The sequence below is a fragment of the Armigeres subalbatus genome, chromosome 2 (genome assembly GCF_024139115.2).
Source record: "Armigeres subalbatus isolate Guangzhou_Male chromosome 2, GZ_Asu_2, whole genome shotgun sequence".
In the NCBI taxonomy this organism is placed as follows: Eukaryota; Metazoa; Arthropoda; class Insecta; order Diptera; family Culicidae; genus Armigeres; species Armigeres subalbatus.
The window spans coordinates 105,282,858-105,310,674 of record NC_085140.1 but is presented as its reverse complement, the minus strand read 5'-3'; the positions used below and the strand labels follow the sequence as shown (position 1 = coordinate 105,310,674).

At 42.7% G+C, this 27,817-nt stretch overlaps 3 protein-coding genes and 2 long non-coding RNA genes across 11 annotated transcripts in view; 1 reads left to right on the top strand and 4 right to left on the bottom strand.

Annotated features, from left to right (window-relative positions):
- Positions 1–5,690: 5,690 nt before the first annotated feature.
- LOC134214863 (uncharacterized) lies at positions 5,691–6,690 on the bottom strand. Of its 2 annotated transcripts, XR_009979950.1 has the most exons (4): positions 6,384–6,690; positions 6,139–6,311; positions 5,971–6,078; positions 5,691–5,907 (listed from the first exon to the last, which is right to left on the bottom strand). It is a non-coding gene; the product is annotated as an uncharacterized LOC134214863 (long non-coding RNA). The 2 variants fall into 2 exon arrangements; XR_009979949.1 differs by having other exon boundaries at positions 6,139–6,690.
- Positions 6,691–10,142: 3,452 nt separating this feature from the next.
- On the top strand, positions 10,143–13,216 carry LOC134210574 (oocyte zinc finger protein XlCOF6-like). 2 transcript variants are annotated; one of them, XM_062686661.1, is made up of 5 exons: positions 10,143–10,246; positions 10,725–11,062; positions 11,134–11,416; positions 11,511–12,971; positions 13,036–13,216. In XM_062686661.1, the coding sequence occupies exons 2-5, from the start codon at positions 10,746–10,748 to the stop codon at positions 13,180–13,182; spliced, it is 2,208 nt and encodes a 735-aa protein (XP_062542645.1). In that variant the 5' UTR covers positions 10,143–10,246; positions 10,725–10,745; the 3' UTR covers positions 13,183–13,216. The 2 variants fall into 2 exon arrangements, with proteins under 2 accessions (XP_062542645.1, XP_062542644.1); XM_062686660.1 differs by lacking the exon at positions 10,143–10,246 and having other exon boundaries at positions 10,648–11,062.
- Positions 13,217–13,367: 151 nt separating this feature from the next.
- On the bottom strand, positions 13,368–14,327 carry LOC134210575 (dynactin subunit 6). The gene is made up of 3 exons (XM_062686662.1): positions 14,152–14,327; positions 13,641–14,097; positions 13,368–13,578 (listed from the first exon to the last, which is right to left on the bottom strand). The coding sequence occupies exons 1-3, from the start codon at positions 14,166–14,168 to the stop codon at positions 13,477–13,479; spliced, it is 576 nt and encodes a 191-aa protein (XP_062542646.1). The 5' UTR covers positions 14,169–14,327; the 3' UTR covers positions 13,368–13,476.
- A 1,569-nt stretch (positions 14,328–15,896) lies between these two features.
- On the bottom strand, positions 15,897–16,994 carry LOC134214862 (uncharacterized). The gene is made up of 3 exons (XR_009979948.1): positions 16,809–16,994; positions 16,584–16,744; positions 15,897–16,519 (listed from the first exon to the last, which is right to left on the bottom strand). It is a non-coding gene; the product is annotated as an uncharacterized LOC134214862 (long non-coding RNA).
- Positions 16,995–23,563: 6,569 nt separating this feature from the next.
- The window catches only part of LOC134210572 (polypeptide N-acetylgalactosaminyltransferase 1), a 91,328-nt gene continuing 87,074 nt past the window's right edge, over positions 23,564–27,817 (bottom strand). For all 5 annotated transcript variants that reach the window (XM_062686654.1, XM_062686658.1, XM_062686657.1 and 2 more), the window contains exons 3-6: positions 27,464–27,677; positions 27,091–27,401; positions 26,916–27,021; positions 23,564–26,848 (exon numbers count right to left, since the gene is read on the bottom strand). In XM_062686654.1, coding sequence (XP_062542638.1) covers positions 26,327–26,848; positions 26,916–27,021; positions 27,091–27,401; positions 27,464–27,677 — 1,153 coding nt within the window. In that variant the 3' untranslated portion in view covers positions 23,564–26,326. The remainder of the gene's footprint in view (positions 26,849–26,915; positions 27,022–27,090; positions 27,402–27,463; positions 27,678–27,817) is intronic.

Genomic DNA, 27,817 nt, shown 5'->3' with positions numbered 1-27,817 from the left:
TCCAAACTCGCCATTGCGGTCCTTAAAACACGAAAACCATTTCATCTTTATCTGGCTGTCCTCAAACTCGCCATTGCGGTCCTCAAAACACGAAAACCATTTTATCTTTACTTGGCGGTCCTCCAAACTCGCCATTGCGGTCCTTAAAACACGAAAACCATTTCATCTTTTTCTGGCGGTTCTCCAAACTCGCCATTGCGGTCCTCAAAACACGCAAACCATTTCGTTTTAACTTGGCGGTCCTCCAAACTCGCCATTGCGGTCCTAAAAACACGCAAACCATTTCGTCTTTACCTGGCGGTCCTCCAAACTCGCCATTGCGGTCCTTAAAACACGAAAATCATTTCATCTTCATCTGACGGTCCTCCAAACTCGCCATTGCGGTCCTCAAAACACGCAAACCATTTCGTTTTTACTTGGCGGTCTTCCAAACTCGCCATTGCGGTCATCAAAACACGCAAACCATTTTATCTTTACTTGGCGGTCCTCCAAACTCGCCATTGCGGTCCTTAAAACACGAAAACCATTTCATCTTTATCTGGCTGTCCTCAAACTCGTCATTGCGGTCCTCAAAACACGAAAACCATTTTATCCTTACTTGGCGGTCCTCCAAACTCGCCATTGCGGTCCTTGGTTTTCGCCAATCTGCGTGGTGCAACTTCTCAGAAAGTTTCGACATGCGCTAGAGAAGGGTGTGTAGTTCCTCGATGCCGTAGATAGTTCCCCAAACTGACATTTTAATACATTCAAGCATCGTTAGTGACAAATCGGAAATATTTTCATTGTTTTTGTTTTATTACATATCTGACCACCCAAGCCAAGAAGTCGGTGCAAATATCAGTTCACTGTTGATGCTGATTGTTGGTGCGCTGAAAATGAGTCTATTCAACAGACAAGCAAAGTGCAAATTCAAGCGCGTTCAATCTTCGGTTTCTCGGCCGTTGTTATTCCGCAACTGCACGCTGATCCTAGTGGACGAAAGCCAAGCGTTGGACGCATCTCTATCAACGATCGGAATACCTTTCGGGTGCCTTATATGTGGCTACGTAATAGACAACAAGGAAACTCTACGGAAATTCTCATGATTATCGGCTGATCATAATAGCGTACGCCACCAACGTTGAAATGATTTATGCGGGACGTATTTTGACCGGGTTCGGTTCCGGCATGGTCTTCCACTTAACCGGATTCTGTTGGTCGGGGGCGATAATGGCACCATTAGTTTACTTTTCTAGACCGAATTTGTTCGAGGAAAATGTGCATTCCGAACTTCAGTAAACCCATGCACTGCTGTTGCACTTCCAGAGCAACTCTGAAAGCATTCCAACGTAAGGAAAAAATAACTGAACGCTGAACAAGGAATGTCCAACAAACGACCTGTTCCTGCTTTATCAATAATACCTCAGGTGAATTCTCGTGATCCATTAGGTCCTGATTTTTACTACTTTTTCCTGAATCCTTTTGATGCTAATATGCATACGTCAGCAGGCCACTTAGTACAAACATCTTGCATCTCCTTGCTGCAAATGGGCCTCATTGACAACGGTTTTTTGGAATAAGTTTTTAGACACAGTCACTTTTCCAGATTACGACAGTTGAGATAATAACAGATTGCTTGTTTGATTGATTGAGTGTTTGATTCATCACTTAAGAGGTTAAGCAAATTAAGGATTGAAAAAATCATTGAGTGATTGTGTTATGTAATGATTAGGAAACTGATAAATGATTTACTGCCGGTATACGCATAGTTGTCCAATGTACATAGGAACGCCAGCAAATATGGGACAAATATGTGTATGACGGCAGTTTAGGAGTTCATTGATTTTGTGACTATGGAATAATAGAAGTGAATGGTGGATTAATTGAGTGATAGAGTGGTTAGATGATTGAATGGTTGAAGTATTTATTGATAATATCATTCCGTGATAGCGGCCCTCCTTAGCCGTGCGGAAACACGCGCGGCTACAAAGCAAGATCATGCTGAGGGTGGCTGGGTTTGAGTCCCGGCGCCGGGACAATTTTCGGTTTGGAAATTGTCTCGACTTCCCTGGGCATAAAGGTATCATCGTGTTAGCCTTATGACATACGAATGCAAAAATGGTAACTTGGCTTAGAAACCTCGCAGTTAATAACTGTGGAAGTACTTAATGAACACTAAGCTGCGAGACGGCTCTGTCCCAGTGTGGGGATGTAATGCCAATAAGAAGAAGAATGATTCCGTGAGTCTCCTACGCAAAGTAGCGAAACGGCGACGGAAACACTTTTTGAGAACATGTTTACTATGACAAATGATTGTTCCAGGTTGTGCCAAAGGAAAGTTGTACATCACTGTCTACGAAGAAGCTTCTGCATCATGAGCTTAAACAAAAATATCAAGCTGATTCGTACTACAGACAGGGTTGGCCATTTCTCACACTTCGTCCTGAAATGTGTAGAGAATTTACAAATAAAGAGAAGTGTATTGATTCACACTCGAGAGCGTTCACACGTACGTGTGATTGAAGCCAAGAGAAACATGATCGATAAAGAGTGAGAACATTTTCGGTCGCGTGTGTTTTGATATTGTGTACAAAATGGCCTATGTTTTGGCGCTCACAACAGCGTATTTACATGGAAGATTTAGAATATAGCCTAAATGTATGCATTTTGGTAAACAGCAAATTACCATTTTCCTGTACTCTTTACACTTGTGGACTTGTGCGACGAAGAGTGGATACTACGCACGCTCCTTCATACAAAGATAAAGTGTATTTCTGCACAATACACTCGGATAACAGATCGAGAAAAGAGAAGTTTTTACACCTTCTCTTAAATACTCCTCAGAGCGAACCAACCCTGACTACAGAGAACCAGAGAACCTCGTATCAAGCTAGCCTACGGTAGCATTGCACGCAGACAGGGACTATAGGTCAATAGGCAATTGGTCTCACAATGGTTTGCCAAAACCTTCACTCTCCGCTGATGCGTGATATAAGCGAAGAGGCATGACCCTGGACATGAAGTTATTTAATGCAATTTAAAAATTTAGTACGACGTAAAGTAGAAATCACATTATTCGCCGAAAACGAGTAGCCGATTTTAGGGCTAACCCCCCGAGACAGAGCATAGAGGCGAGCCCGGCGATCAGCGATTGTAAATAAATCCGCCAGTTGCTGAATGACTGGGATTTTTTTAACATGACGGAGCTTCTACCAGTATTATTTGGTAGTCATTGAGCATTGTGGGTTATTCAACGGGGAATTAGCGATATTCCGTACTTGCATTAGGTTTATAATGGAGAATTTGCGATAGCAGAATCAAGCAATCCAACTGATCAAATGGCAAACAGCAAAATTTAACTACAGCAGGAAGCAGCACAAACTGAACCCCAATACTGCCCAAGATAGCATACACTCAGGAAAATCGACACATACTTTATGGCAAAAATCCATGTATTTTGAAATATGCATATCATGTGTCGGCACATACTTAATTGCATACAAATTCACACATGGATACTATGACCCACATGGATAGTATGTGTGAACACTCATGCAATGCATGTGGGCGCATGGAATATATGTGTCGAAACTATGGAATCCATTTTGCTACCCCCATTGCAAAAATCCATGTGTGAACTCATGAATATAATGCGGAGTTTTTTGTGAGTGTAGATGAAGCACTCTTCGCCGATTATCGTCCTTCCAGCTCCCGCGATGGTACCGGACCGACGGCGGTGGCCATTCTTGATGCGTATATTTTCCAAAAGCAATGTCCAATCCGATAACAATCCGGCTTTCCAGGAACTACTGGAATACGCCTTCCACGTAATTCTTCGTAGCAGTAGCGCCTTCGGAAGCACCTACAAGTTTTCATCGCGTCCTTGAAATTCTCTTCTTGTTGCAGCTTCAGCTTTCTTGTCATGAGTTCCAAGATGTGGTAAACAGCTGCGCCTGGGTATGCTTGTCGATGACACTTGACATTTCAATCATAAATAAACATGACACAGAGTTGCCAGAAAAAGTATTTTTATACGATGTTCTCACCACTGTTGAGTGTTGCCAAATATGCTAAATCTCATAGAATCACCATCGTCTGGCAGGAAAATTCACCTCATAAAACAGACGATGTTAATTTTTTTAAAAAATTGTAAGAAAATAACCGTTTCATATAAAAAGATTATTTTATGCACAATGTTATCTAAACCCAAGGACGCTTTAGGGAAAAATAGAAAACATAGGTGTTTGGTCGGACGGGAAAGGTCTATTACTTAGAAAAAACTAATTTTTGATTGGGCCTACAACGCGTTATTTTCAAAATATGTAGGTCCACCCTAAAAAACGGCCAAGCCACTCGTTTTTTTCTGTCTGGGATAAGCCTTCTCCAACTTCGGGCCGATAAAAGGATTTTTTTCCGAACACTGATAAAAAAAATACACGAGAAGGCCTTGTGTTTGACACATACATTTGCGCATGTTGACAAAGCAAATCAATGTCATGTGTAAAACTTACGACTTCGCTCATTCGAATCTCATCATCCGTTAATAAAGCATCCACACGATGTTAACGTGTGAAACGAATAGAATCCTAATTGTAGGCCATTATTTCGAATTGTGTTTACATATGAAATCTGTAATAATTCGTGTTTAGTTTTATTTGAGACCCGATGAATTTCGTGTTTCTCTCAAAAGTAATTAGTGATGTTATTTAATTCCGTTTTCGTTCAGATCCGATTCCCACCATAGACTGAAAACTCAATGAAAATAACAATAACTCCATCGTTTCAACGTCCTTTCATTGGTTTTCGAGTCATATAACATGAATCGTATTCTGAACGAAAATATTTGTTTTTGAATAAAGTTGTAAATATTATATTAATAATAAAAATACATATAACTATGATTGACCTATTGCCCTATAACAATACACCCAATATTTTTTACACGTTTGGTATTCTTTAATTTCATTGTTAACCTGATTATTCACAGCTTTTCAAATACCACCTGAATTTTCTTTGATGTTTTTTTGAATTTTTTCATGGGGTTAACTCATAGTTTCATTAACCCTTAAATGCGCAATGTTGTTTTAAAACAACAAACCGAAAATACGTTTAATGTTAATGATTTCAATGGTTATTTACGTTAAAAATATTTCCGACGATTTCTAAAAAAATCGCCTTGCGCCTTTAAGGGTTAACGCTAAAGGTCGTAGTCAACTAAAACCTACCCGTGTAAAAAAAGAACCGGGTGTAATTGCACTATGTTTTTCCAGAATTTTCCACTTGCTGCATGGACCTGAATGTAGTTCTATCCGCTGCTGTGGTTGCAGGTCGCAGTGGTGAATGTCATTAGAAGCGTCTGGATCTATGGATGTTGCAATTTCCGTTAAAGATGAAAATAAGATTGATCATTGTTAATGTAGATATGTGGATCAAATACAGAACCCCTTTGTTAATCCTAAACTAGTTCAGACAATCGGAGTTCGACTCGTTACTCCATCCCATCCCGATAATCAAATTTTGTTCGGATTAACGGAGGGATACTTTACTCATCTGAGATTAGAAATTTTTGAGCGGCAAAGTTGTTTTTACATGATGATTCGGGAGTAGCTTCTTCCAAAGTATTTGAAATTCAGATTGTAAAAGGTTCCGGTTCCCAATTAAGAAGAAATGACTAAAACTTAGCTTTATGGTACCTAGCGAATAAAGCGGATTACTGTATTTGCAGTTCCGGGGCCAACTGAGAAGAGCTTGAGTGGCTGCGGTACCAACAAGCAGTCTGAAGAAAAGCAAAGAATTGGTTCTCCTTGTATCAGTGTTCCTCCAGTCGATTCAAAAAGATTCGTCCGTAGCTAGTACAACTGGAACGCAGAAGGTGTCAGTCAGAAAATGCAATGTAGGTGGTATTCTTGATGGTGTCTGTTTTCGCAGCTGGAAATATAAAGTGTAAAACAATGTGTTACTGTGGGAAGCTTGGAAAACAAATTAACTTACCTGTTGAAACAATGGGTATGGCGAATGTTGATTGGGTCTTTACGCTCCATCGGAACGCGTTTCCGGAATATGCCGCTGGCCCCGTGTCCTCTTGTACTTGTTCCGGTACTGAGGAAAGACAAAATAGAAAATAAGATTTCTATCGAGATTTTTATCCAGACACCTTACCATAGCTTTAAGTGTCCGGGATACGTAACAAGGAAATTCTCCTTCACACTTAATCGCCAGATTTTTTTTCGGTGAAATTATTTAACGAACATGTTCCGTAAAATGTTTTTTAACCGGAATGTCGTCAAAAAATATTGATTCGCCGAAATATTTGAAATGTAATAACCGAAAACCTGTTAATAAAATTTAGTACTGAAATTCGGCAACATGTTTTGCGATCTTAATCGGTAAATCATCAACTTTACCGAGTTTCGGAGAAGTGCATTTGTCAAACGTCAGAATGCTGCAAAGACACGTGTTTGAGAATAAAAAATACGTCGATTATAGGCAGCGGTTGAAAAAAACATAGTCTTCATGTAAGTTTTATTATCTGAATTTATTTTATTTTTTGCTCAAACGTTTAATCTATCGAATTAAGCCCTCAGTACACTGTTTGCCATGATGACAAATATTTGTCAAGTTTATCCGGATATCTATCAGACTGACCAGAAATCGACATGGATATCAGGCTGACTTGACAAATATTTGTCATTAAGACAAACAGTGTACTGATAGCTTTACTATATAGGTACGTTAAACGAAGAAGGCGTTGATTGTTTTCCTTTACGCCGGCGTCGAGATGAGAATGAACTTTTCTTCGACCTTCCGTGGACATGGACGATACATGGACGTGGAAGTTCCACGGTGGGACAGCTTTTCAACTCGTCATTGTGGTATACAGATGAGGCATAATGAATTATAAACAATCTTGATAGATTGAGTAATAACAACAGCGATAGCATTTCAATTATATGGTAGTATAAAATGTGCAAATCGAGAAACTAAACAGTTTGCATTTAAAACAAGTTAAAAATCGAAAATGATTTGAAGCTATCCCCAATGCTATGCAAGAAAAAAAATAAAAGAAATACGTACGTCCGACGATTTCGTATGTATGTGAACGTACGTCTGACAATCGCCTCAATATATGCGACATCGTTGGATATCGCTATAGAACCTTGTTGTGTATGTGCATAAATAACCGTGCATGGACTGTAGACGAGCGAGTTTATTGACGGACGCAGAAAGAGACGGATCTACACTCAGGCAAATTGACTATCGAATATCATAATTCAGCCTTTTGGAAATTTGCCACAAGTTTTTAACTTGAAATTCAAAATAACTCCTTATGAATAAGATTTTTATGGCTAATACAAAACATAATATTTTCTTAAGGCGCCTTTATGAAATCCCAATGAAGCATCATGAACGCTGTACGCTAGACATTAATCAATTCATATCCATACCTTATGAATTGCAAAAGTAGTGTTTAGAGGCCATAATCATGCCTTATGAATTTCGTAATTCCAATAAAACATCTTAACGAATTCATAATGCAGATTAATGAATTTATTATTCCGTTTTCCTATATATTATTCGATTCATAATGCCGCATTATGAGTTTCTAATTCGAGCATATTGAAAATTTTCTCGAATAATGACCATGTGCTTAATGGCAGAAAATAATTAAAATGTTTGATTTATTTATGATTACGCATACATGTGATTTCCAAATCGTTTTTCGGTTGTATCGAGGACATCGAGGGAGTACGAAAAAATCAAGTGGTGTCGAACGCATTCTATAATGTCTTCGAATCTAGAAAAAAAGTTGCTCAAACACTTATTATTCACAGTTAACACTTGAGAAATCTTCCACTCAATATTCTCTTCAGACTCCCTCGATGAAAAATTCAACCGCACGACTTGAAGAACTTTACAGTTTGTGAGAACATAATTCTCTTGGCTGAAGCTCTTCCTTCCAATTAAGGTAACTTAAAATGAACATGATATGTTTCATAAAATGCCTTATGATTTCCTTCAAATCAACTTTGAACAAAACATGAAATGTGTCTTATGAAATTCGTTACACGCAACTAATGAACGACATACGTCCCAATAATGAAATATGAAGAGCTCAGGATGAAAAGCATAAGAGACTTATGTTTCAATGATTTTCAATAATCTTGTAGATTCATAATTTCTGCCTTATGTATTTCTTATGTTCATTTGCCTGAGTGTAAAGCAGGACGCTTCGGAATCGCTCTTGGATGCAGCTAGAGCTATCAGCGATGGACGGATCGATTGGCAGCAGCAAAAGAGGAAGACGATCGGGCTTCGGACGGCGGCATCAACCTGGATATCTCCGCTTGATTACGGTGAGCAAGCGGGTGGCACCGCCCTCTGCCGGATGAAGCGTTGAGCAACATGTAAAAGGCTCTTATCAGAGCCAAGAGTTAATATTATTAGCATTTTCAAATGCTGTAAGGAAACGCCATCTTGTAAAAGTAGCGCGATCCTTCCAGCAAATAAGAATAATATAACGAGAGATTACGACAGTCATCTATTCAATGTGCGGCTATTTCGTGAGCGGATGTTTTGTGCAAAAGACATGCCATATGTACCTAGTTGTTTCTTCCGTGCTTGAATGCAAAATATGTAACTTTATTGTATGCATTTTGTAAAAAAAAACTATTCAAATGTTCTGATAAATTTATTGTATATTCAATGGTGTATATGGTTCAATAAATATTCGCGATTTTATGTTGCATTTCGCTCTAAAATTTCTTACTATGCTTTATTGAAAATAAAATAATAAAAACAATTATTTACATGAATTCGGTGAAACACTTCGCCGAGCAGTTCGGCAATAGATTACCGAACGGCCCGGCAAATTTTGACAGTTAAATGATTTCGCACATTTTACGACCAGTCGGCAATTTGAACTTTCACCGAGATTTTTACCGACTTCTCAGCTGTTGGATTCTCGGTAATTTATTTTGCCGGCCTCGGCGAAAAAAATTAAGTGTGTTCCTTCTTTTCTTCTTCATGTTTCCATGATCATCGCATTATCGTTATATCACCACTTGAATTTCTTGCATATTGCAAAGGATATTAAACTTACAAAAACATCTTTTTTAAAAGCTGGTTTTAGTCTAATTATTATTTTTGTATTGCTTTTGAAACATGTGATTTTCCATTGAATTGTGACACTTTTGGGGTCGTTCGAATGCCAACACAGGTTCGTTAAAATCAATTAAAAATATTTTATGGATAAACATATGTGATCGTGGTGTATGAAGTATGAAATTTGCTATAAACATTGGCAATTGAACTGAGTTTGTAAAAAAATATATTAGTAATGTGAAATACATCAGACTTCATGGTGTAACTTGGATTGAAATTTCTACTTTTAGAAACACACGAGTCGAACGTGTATTTGTTATGGATATTCATGGATATACATACCACATCGTGGTGTATCAAGTATGGATCTTAACATAAACATTGCCATTTGAACTGAGGTTGTAAAGCACATCTCAGTGATGTGAAGTAGCAACCCTATAACCAGAGACCGGCGGAGTGGAAAACTGTCGAAATGGCAACGTATGAAAATGCATGAAATCGTGAAAATAATACTGGCATCACTTGAACTTTTTGCTTGCTTCTTATGGATGCAAAAAGTAAACAAATCGAATTGGAACCGCTTTTGACGGTTCGATTGGAAACAAGATGGCGTCTTCGCCGATCTCTTATTGTAGTATTTCTAATGTGAAGTACACTAGACTTGATGGTGTAAGCTGATTGAAAAAATCTACATTCCGAAAAACATGAATCGAACGTGTAAATTTTTATGAGTAAACCGTCATCGGCCCGACCTCGGAGAAAGAAAATTTCTCGCTTAACTTTTCAAAAGGACCTAAGTAACATTTTTTTCATGAATTAATTTGAATAGCGCAATCAACAGAACAGCATGAAAGCTTTTGATTGCAGCACTCAAATTAATTCTAGACCAACATTTGAAAAGGGCGTAACAGCCAAAATTTATTCCTTCTGATTCTTCGTCTACATATAAAGCTTTGTATGTGGACGAAGAATCAGAGGGAATAAATTTTGGCTGTTACGCCCTTTTCAAATGTTGGTCTAGAATTAATGAAAAAAATGTTACTTAGGTCCTTTTGAAAAGTTAAGCGAGATCGACGTTTGAATCTTTGTTTACAAAATCACATACGTCCTTTTGAATAAGTACCCGAGATTTGCAAATCAGCGGCTGGCAAACTGTCAATTTTCGGTATTGTGATTCTCGAGATATTATAGCATTTTGCTCATTCACCTCTGCCTCGCTTAGTTGTGCGCCGCTAAGGTATTGTGTCATATTATGGTACTTTACTCAATTTAAGTGTAGAATATTACATCACAAATTAAACATAATTGCACTACTAATATCCACTTAAACAATATCCCGAACGCAACACAGGCGAAAGAAAAGCAAAAAACTACTAAACCTCGAACACTTTCACTTAAAACTATCTTTTCGTAAAGGGACGACAATATGCTACATACCTTACAAGCGAATGTGGAAAAGCTTACCGAAAGCTCACATCTATTTGACATTGGTTTATTTACTTTTTGCATGGCGCACAACTCGGCGCATGGGACCCGGCGCGTAACTGGTGAGCCAGTATGCTAATTTTAGAAAAGAATCGCAATAAATATTACTTTTTAATATCAGGATTCTTGAATAGAAGAACCATAAAAACATATTTCAGTACTTCGTGCTTCTTTTCCAAATGAACAAGCCAAATAAGTCGATTAAGTCAGACAGTTCTGGCGAAAGCAGGTGTATTGTGCCATCATGTAAAAATGATTCCTCTGCTGCGACGACCACTTTGTACCACTTTCCAGCTGATAGGATAATCCGCTCAAAATGGGTAGAGGCCGTAAATTCCACCGGAAGTGACATTCTGAGTCTGGAAGATAATTTGCAGTTCGTTCGGGTATGCTCAGATCACTTCAGTCCAGACTGTTTCTTGCAAACCGCAGGGCGCAAGTTGCTCAAAATAACATCGGTACCGACGCTGTTTGGAGATGCAGCCGCTGAGAATGGGTCAGTATTTCGATTGTGAAGCGATTTTCCTTTCAAGACCTGTTTGTGACTGTTGTGCTCAATAATTTCAGGAAACGAATGCAAGCGACTCCAAAAGCTATCCGAGAGGAGACAAAAAAGCTAATCGAAGATGTCCTGAATTGCACCGACGGTTTGGACGATCCGGCCATGACCAAACCAACCCTCATGTTTCGGTTGAAAAAGTTTCCTCAAGTGTGTCGGTTGTGTCTGAAGGCGCCGAAATCACGAACCAAGCTGATGGTTCCTCTGGATGCGACTGAGCACGTGCTGGATGGTGCCAGTATAAAAGAGTTTCTCTACGATATTATGCCGGCTGGAACGGCAATCGATGAGGTAAATACGTGTACCAAATTATTAGAAATCGATTTGATTCTAAAAATGATTACAAACAAACCCAAGCATAAAACTGAATCGCATTATTTTTTAGGACAAACAACATCTTCTGCCGAATGCGATTTGCATGCCGTGCCTTGAACTGCTTAGGTTCTTTGCCAGATTTCGCTCCAAAATTACCACAGTCCACCTGTTCATGAACTCGTTGGTCGAACTAAAACATTTCAACTCCCGACCGATGATAAATCTCTTCAATGATAAAGCTGATCTCCTGCGAAGGGTCATGACGGATCTTGACTTGTGCCGGTTGAAGTACTACTCCGTTGAAGACTTGTTGGATGAATTTCCGCTGTACGATCTGGCTTCTTTTGAAGGGTTTGTCATCAAAGAAGAAGAAGAGGATGAAGATGACGACGAAGAAATTCAACAATCGGACCATGTGATAGCTCTGGAATTAGATCAAATCTATGCCGACGAATGTACGGCTGAGGAGTTGACCGAACTGGTCAAGGATCATATAAAATTGACGGCACCGGAGAGCGCTGAAGCTCAGCCACCAACTACCAAAAGAAGAAGAAATGCCGTCAAAAATTCTGGTGAAAGTTGTCCTCGGAAGAAAAAGATCAAATATGAGGCAATAGAAACCGAGGAGCCAATGCAGTGCAGTAAATGCAGCTATTCGACAAATTTTGTACCCAACTTCGAAAAGCATCAAAGGATGCATGCGAGGCGAGAAAGCCGATCCTACCCGTGCAAGAATCCAACCTGCGCGCTGGTGTTCAAAACTTACCGAGAGTACTATCAGCATAGTCTGGTAGCGCACAAATCGTTTATCTGCGAAACCTGCGGGTTGACGGTCTCTACGAAAAATGCCCTGGCGACTCACATGAAACGCCATCAGAAGAAATATGAACACGCCTGCCCCTACTGCGACCAGAAAAGAAACACCAAGCACGACATGAGCATTCACATTAGGAAGACGCATCTGAACGCAATGGATACTGCGTGTAGGTTCTGTGGGATGACGTTCCGTGGCAAAACTGCACTGGACGAACACGAGCGGATACATGGTGATCATTTTGGTTTCCCATGCAAGCAGTGTGACAAAAAATTCAAGCGATGGAGAGCCCTTACTAAACACGTCAAAACGGTACATGAGAATTTTCGTGTCATTTGCGAGTATTGCGACAGTTCGTTTGTATCCAAATATCACCTGAATAACCACATAGAGAAGGTGCATGGCATTCAGACAAGATTTGTTTGTGACATTTGTCTGGTGACGTGCACTTCTCAGGAAAAGCTGGACGTTCACCGGTCGTTGCACGAAAATCCCCATGAATCACAATGTGGGACCTGTCTGGCTGTGTTTACTTCCATGGAGTTATCCGCGGACCATCTTTGTATCACTTACAAGGACGATTACGTTTGCTGCGGTAAAGATTTTCGATATCATCTCATGTACAACAAACATATGTACATTAAGCATGGCATCAAGACGAACGTGCGAGTGAAGCTAGTTCCGGGACAAATGATGGGTCAGATGATAGCCCTCAGGGTAAGTGTTTGGGTGTCATGTCAGGTTAGGGGTAATCCAAATTGTATTACCGTACTATTTTCAGAAACGTATCGAAACGTGCCCCAAGTGTGAGCAAACCTTCGCCACTAGAACACTGAAAAAGCAACACATGGAAATCTGTGCGACAGTGTGCGATGCAGAACATCAAGTTACGATGGGTGGAATAACGGCGCCGGTTGAACCTGAATAAGGTGCGCTTTTAATAAAATGGTACTGAACTGTAACTGAATTTTGTACGTGTTATACTGACCAGATGAAGAAGTTTCCTTGTCTACAGAAAAAAAAAACGCTTAGTTTGATTGAGACTTTGAATATCAATTGCGATTGGATGAAATTTAAACAAATGGATAAATTTAAAACACAACAAAAGGTACATTACATGTAGTAATAGATCAAAAAGTTCAAACATGATTTTTAATTAGAATAAATAGAAAATTAAATTATATAGAGATGGAATTCAAATACTTCATAATCCTGTATGAATTCAAACTTGCGCTCTGGCTTTCTTCGGGTCATAGGTAGCTTTCTTCAGATGATGATAATTAGGCAAAATTTTTCGTAAATAATCCAGCTGTACCATTTGAGACTAAAAGAAAAAAAATCAAATTAGCAACAATCAACAAAAACAAAACGTTCGATCAATACAACCTTCTGTTTCTCAATCGCTTCCCGCTGCTGGCACTGCTTCCCATGAATGATGGTCTTCTCCGGTAGCACTTGCTCCCCCACCAGCCGACATCCGGCGCCAATCACGCACCCATTCGTGACCACCACATCGGCCGACACGTAGCTCTTGCACTCGAACACATTGCGCTCGCCAATCTTGAGCGCTTCCACCGTACAACCCACCTCGAAGATGTTGTCCGGTCCGATTACCAACGGCTTTACATTGCCATCCAACGCATCCTGATAGGAGGGGTGCCCCTTCGGGATCCGGTGCACGATAGTTGCGTACTCTTCCACAATGCAGTTCTCGCCCAGCACGATCGGACCCGATTCGGCAATGATGGTCGTGCTGGGATGGATTACGCATCCGCTGGAAATGGTGATGTCACCACGTAGGTTGCTGTCCTCGCACACCATCGAGCGGGGCATGATTTTGATGCTGAAATTTGACTGTGATTGGCTTTGTCCAATGAAGATTGATAAAGCTACTTACTCGCTCTTGATATTCATAATTACGTTACACTTTGAAAGCGCTTTTCCAAAAAAATATTAATTATTATCGCTATAGAAAATCAGGATATTGATTCGCGAAGTACTGTTGGACGACGTCGACAACAAAACAGAATCAAAGTTTGCGAGAGGCGACGCAAAGCGAGAAATAAAAACAATCAGCTGATGTTGACAGCTAATGAGCATTTTGTGACTGTTGTAAGGTTTTCACCAGCGATGCATCGACGTCGCGACGCTTTTGTTTTGATTGGCATCAGACAAGACCGTTATCCATTGTAAAGGCTGATTTACACTTCGGGAAACGTGACCGCGGGATTTGGGATTTCACTTCATTTTCCGTCGATAATGGTCCACTGTCAAAACATTTTCCCGAGCATTTTCCAATGCTGTCATTCCATTTGTTACGCACCAGTTAAGAAAAGCATTCATGTCCATCTGCCGAGCACAACAGTCTAATGTCACTACACACAACCGACCTAGGGGGCAGCAGGGACCATGTCCAAGGGCTTGACGACCCCTCCCCAGCTGTCTGCGAGTCAGGGAGAACTGCCTAGGGCGTGGTGGGATTTAGCAGTGGGCTCTGCTAAAATCCCTCCCAAAAAACCACAAGTGCCCGTAAGCAGACTCCATCAAAGCGACTGTGTGCCGCTTCAAAAGCACAAGCCCAGGGAGTGCTACTGGCACGTCAGGGTTGATACCAGTAAGACCCTGATTATGGCATACTGGTTGCGTGTATTGGTCTGTATTTGGATATTGAAATATTGTGAACGCGAGGGCTGGTAGTCTGGTTATTCTATTCTCTTAGTAAGACCGGGTGACACCGACCTGAAACGGCGAATGGGCTAATGGCCAGGCTGTCTTCCGTCCCCTAAAACTGTGGCGGGCCTTGTAGCACGCGGTACAATCCTGTGGCTCAGCTGGTAGCTGAGTGGAAGTAGGCGCTGATCTGGCTCTGAACACGAAAGTGTCAACCCTCGCATGGCCTCCCTGCATGCCGCAAGGTATGTAAAGATAACCATGGGATCGCGAAGGCGACTACACCAACAGGATTCGACAGCAGCCGCAAGGGGGACCCAATAGCAATGAGTAATCTTACAAAAAAAAAAATTAGGAAGGAGGGAGGTGAGGCGAATGGCGACAAGGAAAACCCTTTGGCCAGGCGCAGTGGCCTTGATCGGTCACCCCAAAGGTCGCCGGGGGAGGCGATGGCGGAGCCCGTGGTGGGTCAGACGAGGTGCCGGTGGACGTCAAGATGGACGGCCCCACTCTGAACAAAGTCATTAACTCGGCGATGACTAACCACGGGGAGGATGGAGTCCAGACGATGGAAGTGATTACGGACGTATCGGACGTAATCTTGTCCTTCCTGGACAATCGAGTGAACTATAGTATGGACTTGAAGCAGGCCGTACTGACCCTCTGCGCTCTAGTCGTGGAGGCGAAGTCGGAATGGAAGTCCTTGCCGGAAGCCAGTAAGGAGGCGGAGCACAAGATCCATCTTCTTACTGAGGAGAGAGTTGGCGGTTAGTCAAGCAGTAAAGGCCTCGAAGGAGGCTGAATCGAAGATTTGGCTCCCTACAGAGGGGAAGCAGCTGGCGGAGAGCCAGACTGCAGAGCTTCAACGGCGTATTGTTGTGAATTCCCGACTCGGTAGGGCAGAGTACTACAAACGACGGAATGCATAACTAACCCCAAGGGAAGATGGCGCAACTAAGTGAGAAAACATGATTTTAGCTTTACATCAGTATATTGAAACGCACATTTTATGTCCCCATGCTTTCCCTAGCAAATGGTGGTTGCTGGAACCAAGATAACATTTTCTTTATCTTAAGACTAAGAGATTGTTACTCACGGTACCGGAGCTTACGCTAAACCTACGCCGCATCCCCTTTACCATGTCGGCAGTGGCAACATGACAACAGTGGCCGATTCTTCGGCTCGTCGGTTGGCAGGAAAGGATCCGTCCACCTTTCGCTCGCCGCGCGTGGTCGTGGTCTCGTTGGGCTCCTTTCAAAAACGCAGGACCGAATGACCGACCGTCGATGCCACGCTTCCCGGATTGTCCCGGTTTCAGCCTTCCTGCTCTGGTGGAGATCACTGCCTCGTTACGGTCCGCTTCTGGCAGAGCCTCACCGCTAATCGAATCCGGACTGCAGCTATCTAAAAAACACTCTGTGGAGTTGCACGCACGTCAGATATCTCCATTGATTCGGCAAATTAAATAGTAACTTATCCTTTCGGGGGATTTTTCTGTCTCGCAGTCAATTTGACACTGACGCCGACCTTTTTGACCAACCGGTTCGGATTGATTCGGAAACCCGTTATTCGCCGAGTGCACGATGCTACTGGCACTGAAGGGATAATAATTTTGAGGTTAGGATACCTATCGCCTGAATGGTTCCACTGACAAGTTACCTTATTTCCGTAGTTGCCAATGCCCGTTTCGTTGCAGGCTATAGTACGGTCGTCAGCGGGAAAGTGTCGCATGCGTCCCTATCCGTGATACCAGAGGTGCGAGGCCACTTATTTTCAGTACGAATCCGGAGGTAGTGGGCCACGTGTCCCAATCAATCAAACTGTTAGGAAAAATACACAGTTGTATTTTAATTAATCCAGATGCAGGAAAATAGCGCGCTTTACCTGATTGTTCCGATTCGGAAACGCTGCAAATAGTTGCCAGGAGGATTTTTCAATGGCGTCGGCGTGCCCTTTTCCACTGGCACCCGAGAACGTGGATTTAACACTGGCACTATCACGCACAATCGTGGGCACGACCCTTCTGGCTTGCGGACAACGAACGACTCAAATGTGCGATACGACGGTGCTTTAGTTTTCTGCCTCTGACGTGGTTATTGTATTGGTGGTGATGTAATGGGTTGACAGGTACGTTTTCTCGCCCGTTATCATTGACGGATGCGAATCGTCATTGTCGACCTAGCTCGTTCGTTGATCAAGGGGTGTATTTGAGTTGGCAGTTGACGTTCGACGTAGGACAACCGTTTGATGATTACAATTTTTGTTCTCTTTTCGAGTACTATAATGTGTTTCGACGTGCGTACTGATGTTAAATATTACCTCACTAAACTAAACTGTAACAGTATGGCAACCAGCGGTGCAACTCCTAAGCTAAGTAAGGTCACGCAGGATGCGGACCTGAAAGCAGCTAATAAAGCCTCGGCACGGACCGTAGAGAAGATCTGAGTGGATAAGACCGAGAGGAAAATGGTAACTCCACCTAGGAAGATACCAGAGGATCGCCGGGGGGAATACCTGCCATGGACAGATGTCGTGAATCAAAAAAAGGCGAAAAGAATTCGGTAGCAGGTCGCAAGGAGTGCGACCATGGGTACGGAACCGGTCACCGCTAAGAAGGGTAGAGCCCGTGTGAAAAAGGGGCGCGCCTTCCAATGGCAGTGACAAGCGGAAGGACAGAGGCGAAGCGATCATTGTCAAGGCTGACGATAAAAGCTATGCCGAAGTCCTAAAGACTATGAGAGGCACCGAGAAGCTCTCTAGTCTAGGAGGGGATGTCAACTGCATCCGAAGAACGCGCAAAGGCGAGATGATTCTCGCCTTGAAGCGGGATGCTACTCGGCAGAGTTCCGAGTATAAAAAGTTGACGGAAGAGGTCCTGGGTGACGGGGTTCAGGTTAGAGCCCTGTGCCCAGTCCTGAACATCCAGTGCAAGGGCATGGATGAAATAACCGAAGCCGGAGACCTGGTAGACGCACTGAAGGAGCAGTGCAATGTCGAGATCCAGGAGTCCGCGATTCGGTTACGCAAAGGCTTTGCGGGAATGCAGGTTGCCTCATTCCAAGTACCTATGGCTGAGGCCAAGAAGGTGCTGGATAAGGTAAAACTGAAGGTGGGTTGGTCGGTGTGCTCGCTGAGCACAAGCCAATCCAATCAGGCCTGTTACAGGTGCGGTGTTACATGCCAAGGTCATAAGTCCTATGACTGTAAGGGACCTGACCGTAGTTAGCTGTGCCGTAGGTGCGGAGCCGAAAACCACCAGGCTCGCACCTGCCAGGCTGCACCGAGATGTCTGATCTGTCCTCCGGGGGCAGACAACAGGCATCTCACCGGTGCTCAGGCCTGTCCGGCCTCTAGAAGGGTCCAGACATGCAAGTAACACAGCTAAACTTGAACCACTGCGAGGCGGCCCAGCTGCTGCTACAACAGTCGGTTATCGAGTGCAAAGCTGATGTTGCCTTGCTGTCCGACCCATACCGCATCCCTGCCGGAAACGGCAGCTGGATTGCGGACAAGTCTGGTATGGTGGGAATCTGAACTTGTGGGCGATACCCCATCCAGAAGATAATATCTTCTCCCGACGATGAGGGTTTTGTCATAGCAAAGGTAAACGGTGTTTACTTTTGTAGCTGCTACTGTCCTCCTAGATGGAGTATAGAGCAGTACACTAGGGTAGTTGATATTCTTGCGGCGAAACTAACTGGCCTTAAACTAGTAGTTGTAGCAGGTGACTTCAATGCGTGGGCAGTGGACTGGGGTTCCCGGTTTACTAACACTAGAGGTTATATCCTGCTAGAGTCACTAGCGGTATTGAACGTAGTTCTGCTGAACGAAGGTCAAGTGCCAACGTTCAGAGGACCGAGCGGTGATTCATGTATCGACGTCACCTTCTGTAGCGCAGGATGTTATAGTTAGCGAGTTACTATGATTCCATCAGCGTCAACGTTCAGAGGACCGAATGACGTGTCATGCATCGATGTGGCCTTCTGCTGCGCGGGATGGACAGTGGAGCCTGATCATCAGGAAATACATTGCGCCAACTACCGAGGAATAACCCTCCTTAATTGGGCGTACAAAATTATGTCCCGTATTCTGTTCAACAGATTGAGACCGCTTGAAGAGTCCTTCATCAGTGAATGCCAAGCAGGTTTTCGTGAGGGCTGATCAACGACGGATCAAATGTTTACCCTGAGACAAATCCTTGATAAATTCCGGGAGTACAACTTGCAGACTCACCATCTGTTTATTGATTTCAAGGTAGCGTACGATTCAGTGAAAGGGAATGAATTATGGCAAATTACGCTTGAATATGGTTTTCCGGCGGAACTGATACTGCTGATTCTGTGGGAAGTTATCACTGAGGCTTCCCACGGTACACAGCGGAACCGACACAACTCCCGGCGGGGTATTTCGGACGCGTAAAGTGGACGTAAACACAAGCGATTCGCTCTCCGCGGTGGTCGTTTATTTACTATTATTTACATTCAACATACAATAGACAACAACATATTCACAGGGCTGGTAAGGGATTATAAACATCGTACACATAACATTAGACTTGTCCAACATTCAACACTCCTCGAGGTTTTTATCACTAACAGATATCACAAAGTCCACAAAGTATTACCTCACAAAGTCAAACAACATTACCTCACAAAGTCAGACACTCAGTCTTCGGTACTCTCCATGCGTCATCAGCCCGTGCTTCGTCTTCTTCACCACTTGGTCTTCGTCGTTCACGACTCATCCGGCACACACCATCGGGTTTCTCCTCAATATTTGTCCACACAGTCATAAAAATAGGTTTCTTCTTTCAGACGCTCCTCCTCAAGCAAACGTTCATTGCTAGCTTTGCTTTGCATTTGCACGCCCGTACGCCAATTCCGCGTTTTTTTCCTCTGCAACTCTCGGCTTCCACTCTTCTTCCGAGGCTTATAATTTCGCACTGAGCTTTGTTAAAGTTTACAATCAGTCCTTTCTGGGCAAGCTTCCGGACCGAAATAAAACCACTGTCCAGTCCAGGAACGTACAACACTTCTCTCATCACTACCTCGTTCACTTCGCCGTTGCCATCGATACACTTCAGCGTGCCTTCGCCTACCCCGGCAGATTTCACGGTAGAACCATCCGCCAACGTCACATCACGCTTCACATTCACGTCGATTTTGCTGAAGAATGCCCGGTCACTTCTCATGTGGCTCGAACAGCCACTATCCACGTACCAGTTCCCCTGCTGCCGATCGCCTCACAAGCCGAAACAAATTCAGGGGTCCCTCTTCGCTGTTTTCAGCATTGGTAACAAATTCGTTCCCTCGTACGTTCGCTTCTTCTCCTTCTGTGCACACTCAATGCCCGGTCCTCACACTCACGGCTCATTCCTGCACGCTTCTCCATCCGTCGGTGGTTCTCGTCCATCAGCCGCTGTTTCACAAACTCGATCGTCTGGTCCGTGTCTGGCCGGCACTCCAGCCCCGTCACCAGATCGTCGTATGACTCCGGCAAACTCCGGTAGATCATCGCGACCTGCAGCGAACTTTCGATCTTTTGACCGGCACACGATAGCCTATCAAACAGCTCATCAATAGGGAACAGGTGCGCTTCCATATCCGCACCACAGATAAACAGACGTCTCACTTATAACAAAATGCAATCAAAATCATCGTCATGAAAACATTATCGCCCAATGTTAAATACCCTGTGTGTGGTCAAGCGGCAACCAGATGGCGGTAGTGAGCAAACGTCAAACACAAACAAAACCGATGGAAGCGCCATCGGTGGCCGATCGACCACCTACAAAAAATTGAATCCACCGTTAAAAAGCTGAACGATGGAACATGTGTTGAGTGAGACGTCTGTTTCTCTGTGTCCGCACCTTCTTCGTAAATAAAACTACACAGCTTCTTCAGAAGCGACACTCGCGACGTAACCGTAGCCTTTTCGTGGTAGGGTAACGGTACCAATAGTGGAGGTATTAGTAGATCCACAAAAGAAAATATTTTTAAAAAATTGATAATTATGGGAAATTTACAGCTTTGATATCTTAGTCAATAGATAAACTAATAAATTTGCTAACAAAAATGAGATAGATGTCATTTAACATCAACAATTACCAAATATTGCTTGCACCACTATGGGTACACTGTTCCTTTAGTGGCGGTAAAATGAATTTTAGTTTCTATAGTGGTGATATCCATTGGTTTCTTATGAGACTCGCCACTATTGGTACAGTTGCACCACTATAGGTGCAAGGGAGTAAATTTTGTTAAGAAAAATCATTGTTTTTAATAGTTTTTCATACGAAATCTTAAGGTAAGTTGCATTTAACAAGATATTCAAAGCACGATGCATCAACTGAAACCATCGTAAAGTCTATAAATATGATAAATCTCATTAAAACCCCACTACCTCCACTATTGGTGCTACCTCCACTAAGGGTACGGTTACCCTACTTATTCAATTTCTTCCACACATCGACCGCCGATTTGGCGTCTTTCACTAACGGCAACTGATTATCTTCGATGTTATAAATAATCATTGCCCTCGCCTTCTGATCTTCTTTCGACCATGCCGCAGTCTCTGGCTCCGGTTTCTTCTCATTCACCGTATTCCACAGGTCGACACTGATCAGAATTCACATTCACATTTCAATTTTTATTTTTATTACCCAAACGCGCGATCGAAACTTTTTCTGCCATTTCGAAATCGCTCGAAATCCCGTACACACACGAAGTCGGTCGGTACACAACAATGACTTCGATCACCACCGGCTACAGTTACAGCTCGTTGCACAAAATGGTTCTCAGTCCGCACTTATTGCTTCAGATTCCAGCGTCGATGGAACGAAATACAGCTGGCAATCTGGACACTAACCACCTCGCGGTAATCACTATTTACCATGTATAACGTTCTAAGCTGCTTTAACCACCCACTGCAGCACAGTCTAACGAGTGGAACAAATTTGCTTCCTGTTGTGACCATGTTTCTCCATCCGAAGGAAGACATTCCGGAATACCCAATGCGTTGATTGGCATCCCGCTCATGGAGGCCGGTGAAATCCCAGACATTACTGGCGATGACGTATCGATGCGAGCTCTGCTATAGCGGACATGTTGTGTAGCTTCTGGCTGCTGTACCAGTAATTCGACATCATTAGTTTTATTCGGATCTGCGTGGCTTATCTTCGTTTTCAATTTTCTATTCTCGTTTCGGAGAGCTTTTATTTCCTTCAGTAGCTCGTGTTCAGTCATGTTCGATTTACCACTTATATCAGAAGACTCAAACCAAAGCCTTCTATGGTATCTATTATTGATACTCTCTCTATCACTACACTTCCGACGATTCGTATAACGTTGGACGGTTCGAAATCAAGTGTAAGGGTTGCGGATGGAATATCAACATCATTTGTTACCTTAGATGGATTTAAGCAGGGTGATGCACTCTCGAATCTACTGTTCAATATACCGCTCGAGGGAGCGATTAGGAGAGCTAGTGTGCAAAGAAGCGGTACCATTATCACAAGATCGCATATGCTCCTGGGATTTGCGGACGACATCGATATTATCGGGATTGATCGCCGAGCCGTGGAAGAGGCTTTTGCGCCTTTTAAGAGGGAGACAGCGAGGATTGGATTCACGATCAATACCAGCAAAATGAAGTACATGCTCGCTGGCAATCAAGTGGTGGTGAAATGGTGCTGATTCTTCCGGTGGCTTTATACGGCCATGAAACTTGGACGTTACAGGAGGCTGATCGAAGAGCTTTCGAAGGTGCTGCGGACAATACTCGGCGATAAACAGGTATCTGGCGGCGTCGCATGAATCACGAGTTGTACCAGGTGTATAAATGGCTGGATATTATTAAGCTTATACAACACGGCAGACTACGGTGGGCTGCACATGTTGTTCGTATGCCGGAAGAACTCCAAGCAAAAATAATATTTAATGGAAAACCCGAAAGAGGCCGCAGGCTTCGCGGAAGGCCGCGCACACGATGGCTATTTGCAGTTGAAGAGGACCTGAGGGCGCTCAATGTTGACGGCGTCTGGAAGCGATTGGCCCAGGATCGAGTCCAGTGGAGAAGGATACTCTATTCGGCGTAGGTTCATCGAAGAGCTGTAGCCCATGAAGTATCAAGTAAGTAATACCAACTACTGAACGAGCTCGAAATTCCCAAATTGGACGCATAGTCAAATCCTCAATCTGAGCTTGACGACCTACTGGCAAATAGCTTACACAACCTCACTTAATCAGTACTACAGTTGCTGATGAAGAATGTGTATAGCCGCCATACATTCTAAATACTCACGCTCCTCTAATGTGAAAGTGTACTACACACATGTTGAAGTGTTGGCTTGAGAAATGGATTGCGAGTGATTTGACTATGCGTCCAATTTGGGAATCTCGAGCTCCTTCAGTAGCCGCTAGGTTGCGAATGCCGACGGAGGTCCTTCGTAGCTTAGTTGATTAAAGCACCAGTCTAGCGTACTGTAGGGTCATGGATTCGAGTCCCATCGAAGGGAAAGTGGTTATCTCCAATACATTTTTCAAATCAATATCTTACACATAATGTACATATTCACATATGAGTTTTCACAACATTGTAAATTATTTCTTTTTGTTCTACCGCAATCAATGCAAGCTTCGTCCATATTAAAGATGTAAACAAATAAATTTATTAACAAAAATATCTGTTTCTTGTTCTCAGTTCCACATGTAGTTGCTTTGCATCGTTAATATCCGTGGATACATCCTCCTAAACAAGTTGCTCTCAATTTATTGTACCAGATTCATGGAAACATAACGTCTGCCACAAGTGAGCTTTGTTTCACATTCATTTTCGTAAGTAATAAACCATACTCACATCAATTATACTATTCGGGATTATGATTTCTATTTGCATGGAAGAATAAAACTTTTTTTTTGTTAAAAATCAACAGTTTTTCGCAGACTGTGGAAGTGTAAAAAACACTTCGGTACGTAAATTATGGTTTTTTAAAGCATTTGCGTGTTGTAACTGACCGTTTCAAAAGAATCCTAATGTTAAATGATGACTATTATAAACTACAATTTATTTTATCTAAGATTCATTGATGCGATCAAAGTTGTCGCACACGAGGAAGGAGATTTTTGAGCAGTTTCGTTTTCATAATCACCAATGAAAGGATCATCTTAGATTATGTGAACATTAGGTAATAAAATAAGAAGAAAGAGCAACTGAATTGTACGGTTGAGGGCCACATAGTGTGATGTTTCGTCATTTTAACTTAATTTTTGTTCCGAATTGGACTTACAGATCTAAATTAAATGGTTTAAGTTTTCTCATTTTTTTTTGTGGCACTTTAAGATTCAACAACTAGCTAAACAAGCGGTGTTAGAAAGTACTCCAGCGAAACGAAGCATAATTTAGAGATAATTGAGAATGCCAAAATGACTACATATTATTGTTACAGTTAAGTCTCGATTTCTATTCCTTCTTGTAAGAATGAGCTTTCGTAAATTTATTTGTTGGTTTGTAAGTTGGCAACATTTGAGTTTACTATTTTTTAATTGGTTCCGTTTTCTTGCTTTTCATAAGTACTATTGGACAATTTCGTGTCGCCCCGTGCGGGAGGAGATGCGTTTGTATCCGCCATTTAACGTTTTCGGCTGTTACTAATTAAAGTTGATAAGAAAATTATTTTGAGCTTTTTAGTGGAATATCCTCACTTGTCATAAGACGAGTTTGTACAATCCCATTGAAATCCACCACTTAATTGTATCTTGACAGATACGTATTTCGACCTGAACAGTAAGGCCGTCTTCAGTGTCTCGTACTTGACTCGACTTAGTCGACTAGACGGCCTTACTGTTGAGGTCGAAATACGTATCTGTCAAGATACAATGAAATGGTGGAATTCAAAGGGATTGTACAAACTCGTCTTATGACAAGTAATTAAAGTTGTTGAGGGACTTTTGCAAAAGCACATCTATCAATTGTTGTTGGATAAATTCGTCCAGATGAATATTTGTTGGAGAACTCTTTCTCGTTTTATCACACTTATTCGTGGAAAGCTTGCAATGGATGAATATTTATCTAATGCGGTGAGGAAAATAGTTTGCATAGGCCTTCCAATAAGCAAACCATGCTGCTTCAGCCTCATGGTTACTTGGGGGTGTGTCAAAAACCTCAAGGAAATCCTAAACCTATGATATCTAGGTTTTTTCCCTTTTGTTTTCCATATATGAAGTAACTTTGCCCTTACAGACAATTTAAGGCGTTTAAACACCCTACAACAATAAAGCAATCATTTCGCCTGAGGCTCAAAAGTCAGATGTCATGAAACATGAAGTCCAACAAGTGACGGCGCGGAGTGAACCATAAAACTGTTCTTCCGTAACACAGCAACACAAAGCATAAACTACGAATAACGACCGAAACGATGACGATTATAATTTGCAATCTCCCTCCGCGGTTAGGAACCCGCGCGACAGACGGCAATAATAGTAACTTATTACTTAGGTTTATATATACGTAAGCGCAGTTCTTTTGTTGCAGTTGGTGGTAATCCTTTCGAATATCACTGTAACCACACTTGATGCTTGCTCGCGATCCGCGTGTTTATCTTTCATTCATACCGCGCCGGCCCGGTTGTTTTCGCTATTATATCACATTATTAGTTCTTATTATCTCTCGTTCACTCTTGATTTCATTTCCGACTGCTACCGGCTCGATGTTACACATTACAATAAGTAAGTAAATTTGTTTTTTTTCGCGAGATTGTCGCGTTGTTTATCCGCAAAGAGCTGCGTCTAGCCAAGTCTAACTAAATATGTCTATAGTTTGTAAGTTCTAGTGATGTCAATTTCAACTCCGTCAGTCCGTTCACAGTATTCCAGATGCCGCACTTGCACTTACTATCGAAGAGGAGGGAATGGCTTAAGACGACTTCGCGATATATATTTTTTTTCTACCAACAAACTTGGACTCGATTTAGGAGTTACAAAATGCTGCACCTCATATTTCGTCCAGTTCCGTGTTTTTCTTTATCTAACTAATAACCTAGCTAAGGGTTTTATTCGCTTTTTTGTCTATACATAGTTTAACATATTGCGTCTCACTTATAAATTCCATACCGGTCGGTAAATCTTCTGTTGGACTGTGATATCTTATTCCGAATGGCACTTCTCTAAATGCTCGCCTTGATGACTCCAGGGGAATCGACATTCGGTGTAATGCAGCACAGTCCCGGCTGTCGTTTCATTTCTTAAAACATCTTATTTCACCCTTCTTGGGAAGAGTGTTGTCTACAGACTTTCTCTGACTGTAAACGAGGTAATCTGTGTCCCTTCTTATAAATAGCAAAAATATACAGATCTCTGTTATCTCCCCCCACGATACTACAGTTCGTCGCCTACCCCATGCGGACGCTAGTGCTGGAATTCCCACTTTTGCGTGCGAACCCTCGGAAGACACGGTGCCACGTGGACGTAACTTTTTGTGGACAGATCACTGCTATCCAGACACAACCCGGACGGAATGTGCATCATCTGCTGATCCTCCGTTATCCGCCACGTGTCATCGATGTCTTCATCGTCTATACAAGGTATCATGACCACATACCTCGTTTCGGCGTTATTGTCCTGGACGGTGGCACAGCTACGTTCCGTTCTCAAAACACCCCGCTTCGTCAGCGACATCAACTGCGAAGCGGATACCTCCGTGCGGAAGCACGTATAGATACCCAAGTTCCAGGGTTTATCGGCGTTCTGCTGCAGTGTATCCAGGCAGAGGTTCTCTGCCTGTGAGGATACTCTGCCGTAAGCCCGCACGTTCCGCGTAGGAATGAACTTTTCCGGGTACACGTTCTTCATGTACCAGTCGAAGCTTTTACAGCGGAGCTTTTCGCGAAGCACCCTCCGGTGCGTTACGTCGCCTACCTCCGGATGGTCCTAGAATCATAAAAAATAATTCAAATAATATGTATTATTATTATGTATTACCTTGTTGTTTACATACCCTTAGATCCGGCCGGTTCAGATACAGGAGATCGATGTAGTCGTCCATCCAAACGGTTGCCATTCGAACGGTGTTGATTCCGTGAGTATCACGATCGTTGGGAAATCTGTTCCAATTTAAAAAAAAAAACAATTTCAAATCTACTTTCTACAAGCAATTTACATTCAAATCTTACGAGTACGGATGAAAATCTCGGAATATGTGCCCAATTCGGGAGCAGGGAATGGTCTCCAGTGTGCCTCCGCATTGCCACACCCGAAACGACATCTCCAGATTCTCCCCACCCCATCCGTCCATCTGCTCATCGTAGCTTCCTATCTCCCAGAAATAGTCCCGCGATATGGCAAACAGCCCACCGGCCATGGTCGGACTGTAGGTGGGACAGATGGCTAGATCCTTCTCCTGACATTCGCCCTTCTGGCGATCCTTCTCCCGCTGAGTCACATCATGCCAATCGAAGTGGCCGTCCCACGTGAAGCCACCAATCTACGAAACCGAGTCAAAATTAATTGAAAATGGATATCCTGCACGTTGCGGATGTCACTCACCTGAAAATCGGTAACCCCGTTGGTGCTGTAGTAGAAGTTCTTCGCCTCGATCACATCAATGATGGGCACCAGGACGCTCGTGCTCGATTCCTTGATGCGCTCTAACAGCGGTTCCAGCCACTGGGGCATGCACTCACAGTGCGCGTCCAGAAATACCAGAACATCTGCCTTGGCAAATCGGGCACCGGCCAGCCGTGCTCGGATTAGACCAACCCTGTAAAGATAGAACAATATTTGTTTTGTAATTTCCTGGGATTCTATTTTTTAAGGTGTAAATGTACAACTGAAGTCGAATTGTTGATAGTCCTGAATATCAAAACCCTGATTGATTCGCCTAGCAGAAATTTCTACAAA

What these genes read in the sequence shown, in the direction of transcription:
- LOC134210574 (XM_062686661.1), top strand. Translation starts at nt 10,746, where the DNA reads ATGAACAAGCCAAATAAGTCGATTAAGTCAGACAGTTCTGGCGAAAGC. An exon ending in GATGCAGCCGCTGAGAATGG is followed by an intron (nt 11,063 to 11,133) that starts GTCAGTATTTCG and finishes CAATAATTTCAG; the next exon opens with GAAACGAATGCAAGCGACTC. An exon ending in GTCAGATGATAGCCCTCAGG is followed by an intron (nt 12,972 to 13,035) that starts GTAAGTGTTTGG and finishes TACTATTTTCAG; the next exon opens with AAACGTATCGAAACGTGCCC.
- LOC134210575 (XM_062686662.1), bottom strand. An exon ending in AAGCGATTGAGAAACAGAAG is followed by an intron (nt 13,579 to 13,640) that starts GTTGTATTGATC and finishes TTTTTCTTTTAG; the next exon opens with TCTCAAATGGTACAGCTGGA.